The 16,193-nt window shown below is 36.7% G+C and overlaps 1 protein-coding gene across 12 annotated transcripts in view; it reads left to right on the top strand.

The window, feature by feature from the left end:
- The window catches only part of plppr5b (phospholipid phosphatase related 5b), a 54,386-nt gene that overhangs the window by 23,267 nt on the left and 14,926 nt on the right, over window positions 1-16,193 (top strand). For all 12 annotated transcript variants that reach the window (XR_013796279.1, XR_013796280.1, XR_013796281.1 and 9 more), the window contains 2 exons: window positions 4,424-4,556; window positions 10,861-11,111. Coding sequence is in view for 9 of the 12 variants with exons in the window: in XM_079601288.1 (XP_079457414.1) it covers window positions 4,424-4,556; window positions 10,861-11,111 (384 nt within the window). In the remaining 3 variants the exon portion in view is untranslated. The remainder of the gene's footprint in view (window positions 1-4,423; window positions 4,557-10,860; window positions 11,112-16,193) is intronic.

Here is a 16,193-nt window from a genome sequence, read left to right as displayed (position 1 = left end):
TTAAAAAGTCTTTCAAAATGTCAATGACGTCATACACCTCGTACGACCAGAGATACTGCTTTATGGCAATCCTTCAGTCACTGTGGTGCTTTCGCGCTCTGCACTTTATTTTCTCTCGAGGCATCGCCAGCACAGCTGACACAGGTAAACACACGTGCTAGAAGAGTTTCTGCTAGAATACATTCTGTTCCCGCTTCGGATGCCATGATGCCATCAAGCGGTATCTCTGGTCGTAACCAGTCCTTCACTGACCAATCAGCGTTCATTAGCAGAATGCTAGCGTGTTATGGGCAACAACAACTCAACCTGTAAGAAATCGAAAGGACATAAGTACTCGTTCATTCAATTTTCGACCTATAACCCATGTTGAACTTGCCAAACCTACAATCAAATCTGAGATTTCTCAACGGCAATCGGGTGAAAGAGACAAATTTAGCCGTCTAGCCCCATAGACTCCCATTCATTTTGCACTCGGGGGTGATCGCCCCCAGTGGAACTCTGGTGGAACTACAACCAAAATTCGGTACAATAGGACTTAATAGGGAGTGAACAGGCTCTCCGTAGACGGGCTCTGGTAATAATTATGAGTTGAATTGGGCTTCCACATGAAGATGAGGAAAAGGCTTGTTAGTACTGGTTAGTGTTTGTTAGTGTTGTTGTGATTTGTTCTCTTTCTAGGAAGATTTCACACATTTTTTTATTAATCCCCAGTTTTCAGAGATTATTCCAAACATTCTCCATTGTTGAGGTTTGTTTGGTTGTGTTTAAATATCTCATATTTTTGTCTCTGTGGTCTTTATATATTTATAATCTTTATGACACTTGCCGTTGCCTTGTCAGATCCCAGTAATGTTTCTGATTTCAGTGGTTTAAGGGTTTTTGATATAAAAGGATGATTTAAAAAATGTAATCAGGAAAATCAAGAGGTTGTGACCCTATGGAGTTTTCTTATTTTTCACAGCATTATTCTTATTCAATACACCTCTAGGTTTATCTCCATTCTACAGAACAGATTGAAAAGACGCTCTGACAACAGAAAGTGAGCCATGATGAGTATGTTCATTAACACAGTCCAAACAAATATCTCTCCATTGTCAACAGCGATCATCTGGGCCCTCCAAACCAACCAGCGAGAGACTAACAGATGTTCATGTCTGGCTGAGTGATCAGGACTTCATGCTTGAATTGCTCTGAGTTTTAGCCCAGTAGGTTGGAAATGGTCGAGTTTACATGTCCACTTTTGGGCATTAGCGTTGGGCTACACATCATGATTGTGTTGTGTCGTTTATTGGAGCGCCGTTATGCAGAAACATGTGAATATGTTGTATTAAAACTGTTATTTTACACTTTTAAATCAAGCTTGAGTAAAAATGAGTCTGAATTTAAATAAAAAAATAACATTAGGAAATGAGCTCAGCTGTATCCTTAGTTTCTTCCTCTTCTTGAGATCTTCTTGAGATCTTCTTGCCATCACTTAAGGATGGCAAGCATATTGGTAAGGTAAAAGAGAGGTATTTCCGCGCAGTAACTTCAAAGACTGTAACCTCATGCTTAGAGCTTACCGCTAAAGATTTAAACTCTTTATTCTAATGCAGATTAGTTCTTCATGTTTACACCTGTGTGTGCTCGAGATACTGTAATTATTTTTGAACTGTTTGGTGTGTTTACCTGTTTCAGATTATTAATATGTTAACATATAAACATGCAATCCAGACCTTAAGGGGTTTGTTTACCCCAAAATTCTGTCACTATTTACACACTCTCATGTCGTTCCAAACCCGTAAGACTTGCATTCATCTTCGGAACACAAATTAAGATCTTTTTGATGTCCCTCCATTGACAGCCTACGCTACTGACACTTTGATGCTTCAAAAAGTTCATAAAGACTTTGAATTGAACGGTTTAATCCAGATTTTCTGAAGAGTCTCGATCGCTTTATATGATGAACAGATTGAATTTAGGCTTTTATTCACATATAAACATTCATCAGCCCACACATCAGATGTGATAAACGGAAGCTCAAACATGTTCGCTTGACTTGCCAGAACCAATGAGGTTCATTCTCGTGTTACGCAGCACGTTTGAGGTTCTGCAAGAACCAATGAGGTTTGTTCTCGTGCGTCAAGCATGTACGATTGAGCTTCTGTTTATGTTCGCTGATCAATATTTATATGTGAATAAAAGCCTACATTCAATCTGTTCATCATATAAAACGGTCTCTATTCATTTTTTGAAGCGTCGAAGTGGCAGTTGTGTATACGGTCAATAGAGGGACAGATATCTTTCATATTTCATTAAAATTATCTTAATTTGTGTTTCAAAGATGGACAAAAGTCTTACGTGCTTGGAACGACAAGAGGATGAGTAATTTATGAATTTTTTTTTCATTTTTGAGTGAACTAACCCTATAACAGCGGACTGTATAATCACTGTTTAAACCTTATTTAGTTAACCTACTTTTATACCTCCTGCTGTTATTCAGTCAGTCATACTGTGTTGTAGTTACTAGGAGTAACTGTCGTAGACTTACACAAGCAAGAAACACAAGCATCCTTCCCAGCTTGGCATTGCAACAGGCTCAAGTAATTATTCAAGTAATCAAAATAATTTTTCACTTAGAAATTGCCATGTCAGGGTTTAAGGTTGTTGCATTAAATATATAGAAGTATATGTTGGATGCTCATAACCTAGATTCTGCTGTGTATGTGTGTAAATCCTTGAGCGGTTGTGCTACTGTTTTGAAGTAAGGAGGGCGGCAAAAGGGTCCACCGAGCTCTTACGCTTCTCTAGCCAAATTTTGATGTGGTGGTTTATGCGGTTTGAGAATATGAGATTAAGTCCCTCTGCTTTTGGAAGTAGAAGATCCGACTTGCATGTATAAGCCCCAAAAACAAACCCTCAAGGAGCTGGACAAGCTCTTAAATCACTCTGACAGATCAGGAAGAGCCTCAAGCTCCTCATGTGAGTCCGAATCCTGGTCTCGTTACCTCAGTTTAACTCGGATCCCTGTGCTCATGAACAGAAGAGAAATACATTTCTCATTAGTTAACTTTTATTGCAGATCAAGTTCTCTTTAAACACCTACATCTTTATGGATCCTAAAATCCATTTTTAAAGATGACATGATTTTTTCCCCCACAATTTAATTAGCACAAAATGAAGTTTGTAACGGATTTTAATGATATAATGTAATCATGAAAATAATGTTGGGCAGGCCGCACGACTTGAAGCTATCCATTGGGAATTGATTGGATTGTGCAAGGTGTCTTATGTGACAGGAGGTTGAAGGGGAGGGGCTTAAAATGAAAGGACTTTGTGACATCAGCGGAAAAGGAAAGTCATTTCAGAGGCAGAACAAGTTATTACATTTTGATGAAAAATTGCAAAAATTCTGATGAATCATTCCCAATAAGACCAGGAACATGCATTCTATTAATGAAGTAAAATTCAGTTTGAAATACATGTTGCTTTTAACACATTTTTACTGTTTTCATAGTTTTTCATCAAAATATTAATTTAAAGGGTAATCTCTTCTAATGGTGTAACCAGGTCACATAATCAATGGAGAACATACTATCAATCTACCTGACCATACACTAAAAAAAAAATGCTGCATTAAATTTTTAAGTACAATCAACTTGGATGTTTAAGTAATTTCAACTTAAATTACATTAAACTGACATTAAAAAATACATTTGTATAATGTATAATAAAAGTAAAAAATTGCTTAACTTATTTTAGTGAGTTAAAGCAATGTAAAAACATATGTTGTCATAACTTATTGATCATATATTTTTTTACAATGTATGATTCAATCCTGTAGATGAAGTATACTGCGTGAAAAGGCCTCTATAGTCACAGCAATTCTTGTCTACAACAATATTGCAACACATCATCTACTAATGAATGCAAATAAGGGCAGAAAAAAACTCTAATTTGGATTTATGGGATATAAATAATGCCCGTTCTCATAATGATCATCAGCACAATAAAACGCAACACATTTATTATTATTATGAGTCGTTTGCAGAGGCAGGACCAGCAGGCTTTAACAATGCAACCAGAGAATACATTTCTTGTTTCAGTCTTGTCATTTTTAAACTTTTTTTTTCTCTCAATCGTTTTTTCTTTTTCCTACCATTTCCATTGGCAACTGAAAATTTGTTTTTAGGTTGTAGCTTTCCTACACACTAGTACAGTAGCTTCTTGGGTTCTCTACTCCATTCCAGACCTGATGTAATAAAGTTTTTTTTGATTGTGGGCTAATTTACTTGTCTAGCAATGCCTTAGCAACCACCCAGTGGCTTAATAGTGCAAGTTTTGCACTAACATTTTCTTCAGAACATGTAAAAACAGCTAGGGCCTATATAGCTAAATTTATTAGACCTTTTTTAACGTTTTCTGATGTTCTGCTCTGTTTCAGATCACCGTGACAGAAACTGTGTTGTTCTTGATAGAGTATACATCAAAAGATCTTGACAGTCGAGAGAAGACCATCGTGAATGGGGACTGCTGTTACCTCAACCCATTAGTGAGGAGGACTTTCCGTTTCCTTGGTATGTCACTGCTATTCCACTTTATTTTATGGATCTTTTTATGGAATGTTGTGCTTTCATCCCTGGCATTCAATTTACAGTTAAACCATTGGAATTACTTGGAAGTAGTTTTTCCCTCTTAACAGAGAGAGGTTGTTCCAACCAACGTTAAGTGCACTAGTGCCAAAAACTCTTGTATTTTAGGATAGGACCTGTGAAGGAAGGTGTGTGAAGGACTTTATTACCCTTAAAGCAGTGCTTAATTTAAGATGGATCCTGTTCTGAAAAATGTCAGATGTGGGATTTTTGCGTTCCGGCATTTGTTTTTAAACGATCCAGCATTAACATGTACATTACATGGCGACAGTGTGTGTGTGTGAGGGACAGAGAGGGTTTATGCGGTATGTTTTGCTATTGGCCCTCAGCATATATATTTTTGACCAATTAGCTTTCTTAAGTTCAAAATCACTATCATTGGTTGGTGCTTTACGTTTATTGTTTTGCGAGCAAGTAAAGCGTAAAGTTTGGAGAGAAAGTGTATATAAATTATTCTAATAAAAATAAGTTAATATCGCCAAAATGTCAAAAAGACAGTCAAGCATATTTTAATTTTCCATATTCACGAGTAAAGCTGATGGTGTTTTAAAAGAGATCCCAAAGATACTATTACTACTGTTAAATTAATACTATTAAAGATACTACTAATACTATTAAGGATAGCGGGAGACATGAGCAACGGGTCAGTCAGTATCAGAAATCGATGTACGATGTCAAAAGTGAGAGAGAATATCACTGATCAACTGAGCAATATTTGGTCTCAACGTAGCTAAGCTATAAAGAATATGTTCTTAGGGCCGTGCAGAAACCTAATGATGCTCTTTTTTATTTATTTTTATGAATAATGCTCTTATAGTTGTGCCATCACCATTTTGTGACGTCATTGTATGTTCCGGGAAAACTAAAGTTGCATGGTCCGTGTCAGTCACAGCGCCTTGAAATTGCTGTTTTTGATTACCGTAATCATTTACAAATGAAGCGCTGCCTTTAAGCGATGTTTAATTAGTGCTTCTCCGATTTCGCTTTCTGTGATGAGCATTTATTTTGTGCATTCAGTGTGGATAAGCTACAACAGGTAACATGTCAGCAGTGTGCAAGCAGTTCACCATGACCAAAAAGGATGCTAAAGAAGCAATATGTAAAACTTGTTTGGCTGAAAACAAGGCTGCTTGTTGCTGAAGAACTTTACTACATCTGGTTTAATTTAACGCCTCTTTATATTTACCATGACACCATGAATAACAAAGTTCAGTTACCCAATTACACAAATTTAATTAGACTTTTTCAGATATTAATTTCATGTACTGTGTAATATAGCTATTTGTAAATGTAAAAGGTCTACATGTCGAGAAAACATCTAGAAATCCACTCGTAAACGGTAAAACTGATGCCATCGTTACTGTGTGTATCACTCTAAGTGCTGAGAAACCCTCTGGAGCTGCAATTTAGAAATGGTAATTGCGTTTAGTTTCCGACATGTGCTAGACCAATCACAACAGACTGGGCCACCTGACCAATCAGAGCAGAGAAGGCTCTCAGAAATAAGGGCTTTAAAGAGACCTGATCCTTGATCTAACCATTCCAGACACCGTGAGAAAAGATGGGATCCTGCAATTTATATAACGAGAAGGTGTTTTTTGACCTTGGATGCATGTAGTCCTATTGTGGGAGACCTCCAAAACAAAATTGGGACCTTTAATAGCATAATAGAGGCACATTTTGGTTTCAGTGTTTCTGTAAAAAACAACATTTCGGTGCATTACTACTGAAAACACAGTCTATACATCAACAGGTGTTTTTTTTGTTTTTTTAGCTGTTTATGTAACCTCACGTGCCCTACAGCATCATGATGGTAAAGCCTCTTCAACCACATCACATGTACTTAATGCAGTTTAGCAAATTAAGACCACACATAATCTGTGATCTCTCTCTCTCTCTCTTGCTCACTCTTTCATTCTGTTTCATTTTGTCCCCCTTTTCAATCATTTTGACCCTCTAATGCTTCAGTGTTTTTGTGAGATAAAGAAACCGCAATGTCATGGATTATTAGCCTGATCCCCACTTCAATCTCCTATTAAATTCTGCATTAAATGGTTCCTATTTACTGCAGACGCTCTCACTTTCCGGCAGAATATACAGTACTTTAGTCATAGTTTCACAGTTTCCAGTGCCTAGTCATCCAAGCTGCTTGTTGGACATCTGACGGCATTAGCGGTCTTAAAGACAAATCAGATAAGCAGAATTCTTCCTAAGCCTCCTACAGTGCTGAGAAGGTCACATACTTTACTGACAGCATCTGTCAATGTTCAGCAGAAGTCAATGTGGCCCGGAGGAAATCAGATGTATCATTATTCTTCTTTTACAATGCTTGACTCCTCAAAAGCATCGTCATGATTTAATCTACATGGTGACATTTTTATCTTTAAAGAGATATAATTATTTCAAGCTCAAAATCATCAGATCTTTTATTCTTAAAGATAAAGTTCACCCCCCCCACCCTGAAATTTAAGTCGTTATTCGCTCAAAATCCACTCCATTTCTTAAATCTCATTCATGTTTGACGTCTGTGACCCTGTAAATTCATAAGCAATAAAGTTCGAGACGTTGTGGTCAGAAGTTTTGGATCAGTAATATATATACTGTATATTTTTAAAATAATTTAATGTTTTTATTCCACATGGATGCATTAAATTGATCAAAAGTGACAGCAAAGGCATTCATAATGTTACAAATATTTATTTTTCAAACTTTGTATTCATCAAATAATCATGACATTTTTTATCACAGCAGCAAAACTGTTTTAGGTCATCAACATGGATAACAATAAAGTTTCTTAAGCAGCAAATCAGCATATTTGAATAATTTCTCAAGGATCATGTGACACTAAAGACTGGAGTAATAATGCTGAAAATTCAGCTTTAAATTTCAAAACATTAAAATATAAAACAGTTATTTAAAAAAATTTTTTACTATATTTTTGATCAAATAAATGCAATGCATAAGAAACTTCTTTAAAAATAAAATAAAATTAAGCAATCTTACCGACCCAAAACTTTTGAACCATATTGTATATGTAGGTAAATATATTCACAATATAGCACAGGATAGAGTTCCTTATTGCTTATACAAAATGTTACAATGTAATAAAATTATAAAGGACAAATAATCTATTATTTTACTAGGCAAATTCTTTATGGTTGTTGGGTGAGTATCTGTTTTACAGTTACATTTTTTTGAGTGATCCCTTGTAAACCTGTGCTTTATCTTTTGAGTTTGATACTCAAAAGATAAAGCAGCTAGAAGATGTCATGTGTGTTTCCAGGCAGTGGAGGCTGCCTGAAATGAAAATATTTTCTTCCTTTTTGTTTGAGGTTTCACGGTGCATCTCAACAGCAAAGCATCCAATGAGACCAGTTGCTCCGTGACCTGGAGTCACTGGCTTGTGTTATTTGCATAATGACTCACGCTGCGATGTTCTTTGGGAGAGATTAAATTTAGAAAATGGCTGTGGGTCATGGTGCACTCTGAGTTAGTTCAGACAGGCTTTCTCAGTAATATTTCTCAATCTCTCTGACTGAGAAGAACTCTTGGTTCACTTCGACTCTTGATATAAAACATTATCATGAATGAAATCAGAAAACACTTTAAAGCAGTGTGTGTTTGTGCCAATAAAACGCCTGTTCCTCCTCCTAGTTATATCAATGAAATTCTATAACAATTTAAACCCAAGAATTTTCATTATGAAGGTAACGGAGTAAAACAATGTATTTTATTTTTTTAAACAGCCATAGTTGGGTGAAATCTTTTGTTTTAATTTCAGCTCATTTAATTAGAATTCATGTTTTGTTTATTTTCTATAGGCTAAAAAAAGTGTTCTCTACATACTAAATGATATATGGTATATCTCTATAATAATAGAAAGAGCAACTCTACATTTATTATACTCATTAGTAATTAAATTGTAATTTTGGCACACATGTATTGTTTTATGATGGAATATAAAACATATGGAGCTTCTAAATGTAAACACTTATGTACACTTGACAGTTTAGATTATGAATTGCTAAATTGATTTTCTTGTATTTTGTAGATTGCTAGGTTGATAGTTTTGTGCTTTGTAATTAACAGGTTTTTTTTGTTAGCTTAAGCTTTAAGATTATACATAATTTTATCTTGAATCAACATTTCATGTCCATGTATTTATTTATTTGCCGGATAATGCACAGTCATTTTAGACAAATAAACTTAATGCCATGTACTATGTAGCAGGGTAGACCATGTAAATTTGGAGCAAAAAAGAAACACTCATGGACAGAAGTTTGAATCAGTTCTGAATGAATTCATTGAATCAGAGCGGATATCAACGAATGCTCCAAGATTCACAGACCGCAATATGTTTCTTTGGTGTCCACGCAGTTGTTGAAATGTCCATGTGAAAGGAAGTGTGAATAAGCCATTTTTAGCCCCAGTTCGTTTGCTGACAGAACGCAGTTTAGAGACTGTCAGCATCAAATCTATGTTGGCAACATAACAGAAAACAGGATTGATGTGATGCCAGCCAGTGACCTTATAAGATGACATTTTTATGTGAACCTCAGCTGGCATTATCACCTCTCTTAGTAAAATAAGACCATATTTTCTCTCCAAATCGTCTGCCAAACTTGTTTTGCTATGTGTCACTTTAAACTCCACAAGGCGTTCCTGTGAGCGACTGTATTTATGCATGGAAACATGCTAAATGGTGCTTTGTTAATGTTGTCTGAATACGTCTGGCAACAGTTATGAAAATGACTTATTGTTGATACAAGTCTTTCAATGGCCATAATAATAGCCTTGTCAAACCTGTCATTCTGTCGAGCTGAAAAGATGTTCTAAACAAGAAGAACATGACATTTAGGAGTGAAGGAGAAAAAATGAAGCTCTTTCAGAAACAATGCTTACTTCCTTTTCTTCTGAAAATGTCTACAATTGTAAAAGACCTCAGAAAATAAGGGTATAAAGGGAGCAGGTTCATTTGGGATGTGTCCATCATGAGTTCTGGTTTCTCAAGCTCAGTGGTTCTCATTATGTTTCAGTATCATTAAGGGGTGAACAGCAAAAATGTTGCCTATATTCAATGTAGGCTTTGTTTAGATTTTGGACAGTGAGGGCATGTCAATGTTGGGCTAGGTGAACATAATATTCATGATTAACATTCAACGATCTTCAATCCATATCGATTCGTAAAATCCCAGGACCGACCTGTAAACCCTTTGCCAGTGATTCCTGAAGTCAGGAAGTTTCCAGAACTAATTGAATTTGAGCAGATAAAGGTTCTTGAATCACAGAACGATGGCAAGAAAATGCATCTTTTATTGATTTGTCTTCACAGGCTGCACACAATATCATACAGCGTAACTAGTGTAGTCTGATTCACAAAGCAAAAACTATTTTGTGCTGATTCTTTTTAGTGAATCCAAAACATAAAGCTCAACCAATGTAGCCCAAGAACAGATGTCTCAAGCATCATCAAATCATACGCTAAATGAAAACACACACACACACACACACACACACACACACACACACACACACACACACACACACACACACACACACACACACACACACACACACACACACACACACACACACCACTCAGTGAGTTCAAACTCTTTTTTTTTACTTAACTTTTTGCTATTTTTAGGGAATATACCACAAGTATATATTGAAAAATGTTTAATTCAATGAAGTAAATCACATCAGATAAGCATTTGTGAGTGTTTGAGCTCTCTTCATTGAGGTATTATGGTTTGATTTACAGAGCACCGAAGAGAAAGACTCTGTTCAGTTAAGAAGATGGGTTATTATCTCATCAACTCAGAACATTAGCTTCTCTAATGCCTCCTCACAGCTCAGCCGCGAGATGTGTGCCACTGTGGAGATTATCTAGTCTTAGGCGTATCTGTCCCCTTAATGTGCGTTAGTAGGAAATTTAGATTCTGCTACACCCTGTGCTAACCGAGCCTACATAAGCAGGCCAGGCACAACCGCTGAATAATTGAACCAATTTCCAGGTCATGTTTGTCAAATACATATTTTAAGCTCCACTTTGATGGATTCTCTTTAAGGGATTTTAGACTTTTAATGTCAAATCAAGGCAGTGAATTTTAATATCAAATGTAGGAAGTTGTATTGGTTTTTCAGTGGCTGATGGTCACAATAGTTCCTCAAATCTTGCTAAAAATATGTTTTTGTAGTAACTGGTATCTGTTTTTCGTCTCCATAGGTGTATACTTGTTTGGCCTTTTCACCACAGACATCTTCGTGAATGCCGGTCAGGTGGTAACGGGGAACCTGGCCCCTCATTTTCTGACAGTATGTAAGCCCAACTTCACAGCTCTGGGTTGCCAGCAAGCTCTACGCTATATCAGTCATCAGGAAGCCTGCACCGGCAACGAGGATGACATCCTGCGTGCCCGCAAGACCTTCCCTTCCAAAGAGGCGGCGCTCAGCGTGTACGCCGCGCTCTATATGGCCGTGAGTATCTCTTAACCCTTTCGCATGTACGATCACACATGTGTGACTAGTCTTGCCTGGTCCCTGGAGCGTACGATCACACCGGTGTGATTAGACCGGTCAGTGCATCACGTGATCAACTGCTAAATTCAAATGTGCTTTCGCGCGTTGGCTGGCGCTGAGCCAGAGATGGACGCTGTCATATATCACAACTTTTCAGTGTTTTCAACCACAGGTTTCAGACATATAAATTCACATAAGTACTAAAAAAACAATACATTTAGAGTCTGTAAAATACACACTGATGTCTATGTAAGCGACAATAGTAATCCTTTCCATTATAATTAGACACGTTTTATTCACACATTGTGTAAGTAACTTTAAAGTTTACTCTATTCTTCTCCCAGTTCACCGGCCACTTACTTCCTTACTTACTTTCATTTATTTCGGGAGAAGTGGATGAATTGACGTGTTGTAAATCCAACAGATCCGATTCTCTTAAACTAACATGGCGGCACCCATCGCGCATACAGCTCAACTAACGCGATCGTTATAAAGGTGTTTAAACCACAAAAAACATCCACTTGCATATATTTGACAATCGGAATATCAGATATTTAATGCTGTAGCTATAAAATTTGTGAATATTTTGAATAAAAAACGAAAAATGACATAAAAGCAGATCATCATTCATTCAGCACTGTTATGGCTGCGGTGTGTCATGTGACAAGCAATGACGCGTCACCATGGAAACCATAAAGTGACACGTTCTACATAACTCACGCTGGGGGGGTCAGCCAGAATATTTTAAACTTGCGTGTGAAAGGGTTAAATCCAACCTAGGCTCACTGGAAAAACTTGCCTGTTGTGGGTTAAAATGTTAAAACTTGCAAGTGAAATGTCCAGTAAGAGGTGCTAAAAGTGCTTTCAGTTTTATCTGAAACGCATGAACGTGGCAGTTCAGAAATTAAATGTCCAATGAATGGCACTAAAAGGTTAATGCTCTATCGCGTTTGAAAATAACGTAGCACCTACACTAAACCCGACCTAAATGGTTTGTTCACCCAAAAATGTAAATTCTGTCATTAATTACTCACCATCATGCAGTTCCAAACCTGTAAGACTTTTTCACTTTCTGAACACAATCTTTTCAGTTGGAAAATCTGAGATTCCAATTCAATTTTCAATTGAAATCTGAGAGCTTTCTGTCCCTTCATTGACAGCCTACGCAACTGCCACTTTCAAGCTCCAGAAAGGTAGTAAATACATCATTAGTAAGTAATCCATGTGACTCCAGTGGTTTAACTTTTTAAATACCCAAACACAATTTACCACTTAATTTACAAAATATTAATCTCGAGAGCACCACAACGTTATATGCGTGTTGTGTTGATACGAGAGCACACATTGTTGCGCGATTTGGATCAAGATTTTGTAAATAAAGTGGTGAATTATGTTTTTGGTTCAAACAAAGCACTCGCGTCACTTCATAAAATTGAGGTTAAACCACTGGATTAACATGGATTACTTTAATGATGTCTTAACTACTTTCTGGGGCTTGAAAGTTGGGGGACAGAAAGCTCTCAGATTTCACCAAAAAGATCTTCAATTGTGTACCGAAGATGAACGGGTTTGGAACCACATGAGGGTGAGTAATTAATGACAGAATTTTTGGGTGAATATTTTTTTTAAAGAAATTTGGCAGATGGTTTGTTGAATGCTCTTATTGGCATGGCAATTATTTTAGCATTGATGGTTTTAACATGCTGTGCTTTAGCTGTTACACTGTTTCCATGGTAAACCTGTCTTGGAAAAGTTGTCTTAGAACTACTATACACACGCTGATTAACTTGTATTGCGTTGTTTTTTGAGTGTCCCACTCCAAACTTTGCATTTTAAGATGGCACGTCAAGTTAAAATAGTCCAACATCATATTAGTTTATAACGTGTAACACAGACCCTGTAATGTCATCTGCGAGTTCTTAGAAAGTCTGGGTATCTGCATGTCGGAGTAATGGGCTTGAAAGATATTTTCAATTGGTTTTGAAAGCTGCCTGTTGGGATGTGGGGTCAGTTTGTTGTAGCGTTATGTATTTTGGCATACCCCTACCTTTCAGCATGCCCATTACTCCGACCTCCAGCTATCCCTGTCTTAGAAAGTCGTTAGCTTTGAAGTTCTTCAAGAAGGATGTTCAAAATCAAAGCACATCCTCTGCAGCTCTACACACTCACCTTCATTAATGAATGTGATGTAAAGTGACAACCGTCAATCTGCTTTTGCCTTTGAGCTCTTTTTTTAAAAACAGCGGTTATATGAAGGTGATTTGGCCTCTTCTTACTGCAAGCACTTGTTCATTGCATTGCATTCGGCGGGTTTGAATTTTTAATGGCCAGTGCGAATCATTTATATGTATATCTCGGCATATAGTGAACGTCATGAAGCAGGTTTATCCAGGAGAGATGGCTCCACGCAGGACTGCGTTTGAAATGCAGATGCAAATTCACAGGAGCTTCATTTGGATTCTGTCCATAGCCTGATCGAGCACAGATATGGCAGAAAGCACTATAGCGTGAACACTGTCATTTGTGGCAAGGACTTTTTTTCTATGTAACAGGCTACAGAAGAAAGTGGTAACTCTTTTTTCCATGAACCCTGTGATCGCCCTGTCTGTCAGCAATCTGTCGGCAGGAAGATTTGCCATTGAGAAAGGAAATGAGAGTTGGATTGGTGTGAAAAGATTTAATGTCAATTTAAAGGTTTTGTCTGGACATTTCTTGTATGGGATCAATTGGTTTTGAATGAGGCTTTGTTTATACTGAACATAATATGATTTAGTTTAATGGTTCTGCACTTTGTGTATCATAAAAAAACTAATTGAAATATGATCTTAATTTTTTTTTTTACATTTTTGTGGTTGGGATTTGTAAAAATCATTGTATACCAACTGAGAAAACAGACTACTTGGTCTATACTAGTCTGATCTGACCATTCAGACTGAAACGCATTCAGATCAGATTTTAGATCAGTTCAGGGTTGAAATCAGGTTTCAATCAGATTTTAAACCACATTTTGTTTAGTTTTTTTTTGCTATTTTTGCTATTCAGACTATGAGCAACTAAATGGATAGATTTTAATCCAATTTCAGTTTTGGACCCGAATTGGATTTTTTTTTAAATACTTAAAAACTTTGAAAAAAATAGTTACTTTATTTTAATGAGTTAACATAATTATATTTATAAGATAATTAAAAACATACATATCCAAATCAGTGCAAATGCCCACCAAAACGGAATCTTGCGAATCGTTTTAGAAATGGGCTGCAAATCTAGCTCTGACCATCCCCTTAAATTAGATAACATACGAGCTTTACTTATTCATTCCCATTTTAATCACCACTTTTATGGCCTCCCTTAATTTTTCAATTCATGGTCTAATTAGCCACAATGACCCGGTTAGGATACCAGACGTCCTGTACAGACGAGCAGACTATGAAGGACAGAATCCAAAAATCAAGTAATGAGCATCTGGCACGGTTTAGCCCTCCTTTTCATCAGTGATGCTGCTGCAGATGTGCGCCAGGCCCTCAAGGAAATCTCAGTCCGTAGGGAGTGGGAATGTCTTATACCAGCTGTTAGTCGAGTCGGGCCCTGATGACTAGAACTCCGAGAGAATCACGGTGTCCCCGGAGGTTCCATTATTAATGTAGACACGAGGAGTCTGATTAGTGTCAGTAGGATATGCTCTACTGTGTCAGAGAACTTTGAATTTTTGACATCCTGCAGGGTGTCTTTGAGCGAACGTGCTTCTCCAATCAAATGAGCAGATCAATCATGTTTTGTATGTAGGGCAGTAAGTGTACAGCTGTTGTTTTAGCTTGTACTGTATGTTCTGCAGAACCAAGAGTTGGATAAATTCTTCCTCTTTAACATTGTGATTAATTAGAGACTAACAAGTTGATAATCTAGATTAAATACTCCACAGTGAATATGCGACTGCTACTGCTTTTAAAGCTGATCTGATGTGTAAAATAGTCACAATTGTAGATTTCCATACTTTGGTCATGTGTGTAGGTATTTAACCGCTTTAAGCAGTTTTAAAGGAGAAGTTCATGTAGAATGCAGTTTTGTAAAATGTGAAAAAAAAATGCTATTTATGAATATATTTATTTTAGCACTGAAAAGTAGTGATTAAAAATATATACCTTATCTTTCAACATTTTGGGGTCGATACGATTTTAAAAATGTTTTGGAAGAAGTCTCATCTCACCAATCCTGCATTTATTTCATGAAAAATATAGTAAAACCGTAATATTGTGAAGTATTATTTAAGTCAGAAGTCCGAGAAGTTAGTTTGACTTTGTCAAAGTCCCGTGGGATGAGATTGACTTCACTCCAAGAACTATTAAGGCAAACTGAGAGAGTTTGATAAAGTCATTGAACAAATACTCTTTTAATGTGACGTTCTCAGTCCTGAACAAGATAGCTGTCACAGATACAATAAAAATGTCTTTTTTATGTCTTCAGATGATGTGAATGAAAGTTTATCACAGCTGATGGCCAGTCGACCCGACAGAAAGGACACATAGTATCTCTCGGGGAAGAAGTTCACGGCTGTGCAACAGTGTGTAAAATTGATATTTTGACAACTTACTTTAAAACAGCTTTCAGGCAGTCCAGAGGCTCTGCCCTTGACCTGAGAGATGACGTTTTGTTGCATTCACAAAGGCTACATGGTTTTTGACAGTAGCCCTGAAGGCAGATGACTGAGGACTCAATGGCTTCTGAATCGCACGTGCAAAATGTAGGACACGTGGAAAGTCAACATGCAACAGTCCTCGCAACACATTTTACTAGTTAAAAAAAAATAAGTTAAAAAGTTTTTGAAAAAATAGTAGTGATACACAATGTTTTTCTTAGAAATTAATACTTTTATTCAGCAAGGACATATTAAATCCATCAAAAGTGAAAAAATGTTGTACCAATTGAAAAGTCTTTACTGTTTCAAAAATAAATGCTGCTTTCTGTTTATTAAATATACCTGAAATTTTTATTATTTTTTCACATAAATATTAAGCAGTTCTGCTTAACGTTTCTTGAGCAGCA

The sequence above is a fragment of the Phoxinus phoxinus genome (genome assembly GCF_949152265.1).
Source record: "Phoxinus phoxinus genome assembly, chromosome: 24".
NCBI lineage: Eukaryota > Metazoa > Chordata > Actinopteri > Cypriniformes > Leuciscidae > Phoxinus > Phoxinus phoxinus.
Note: the sequence above shows the minus strand (reverse complement) of the source record. Positions and strands in the feature narration are given on the sequence as shown.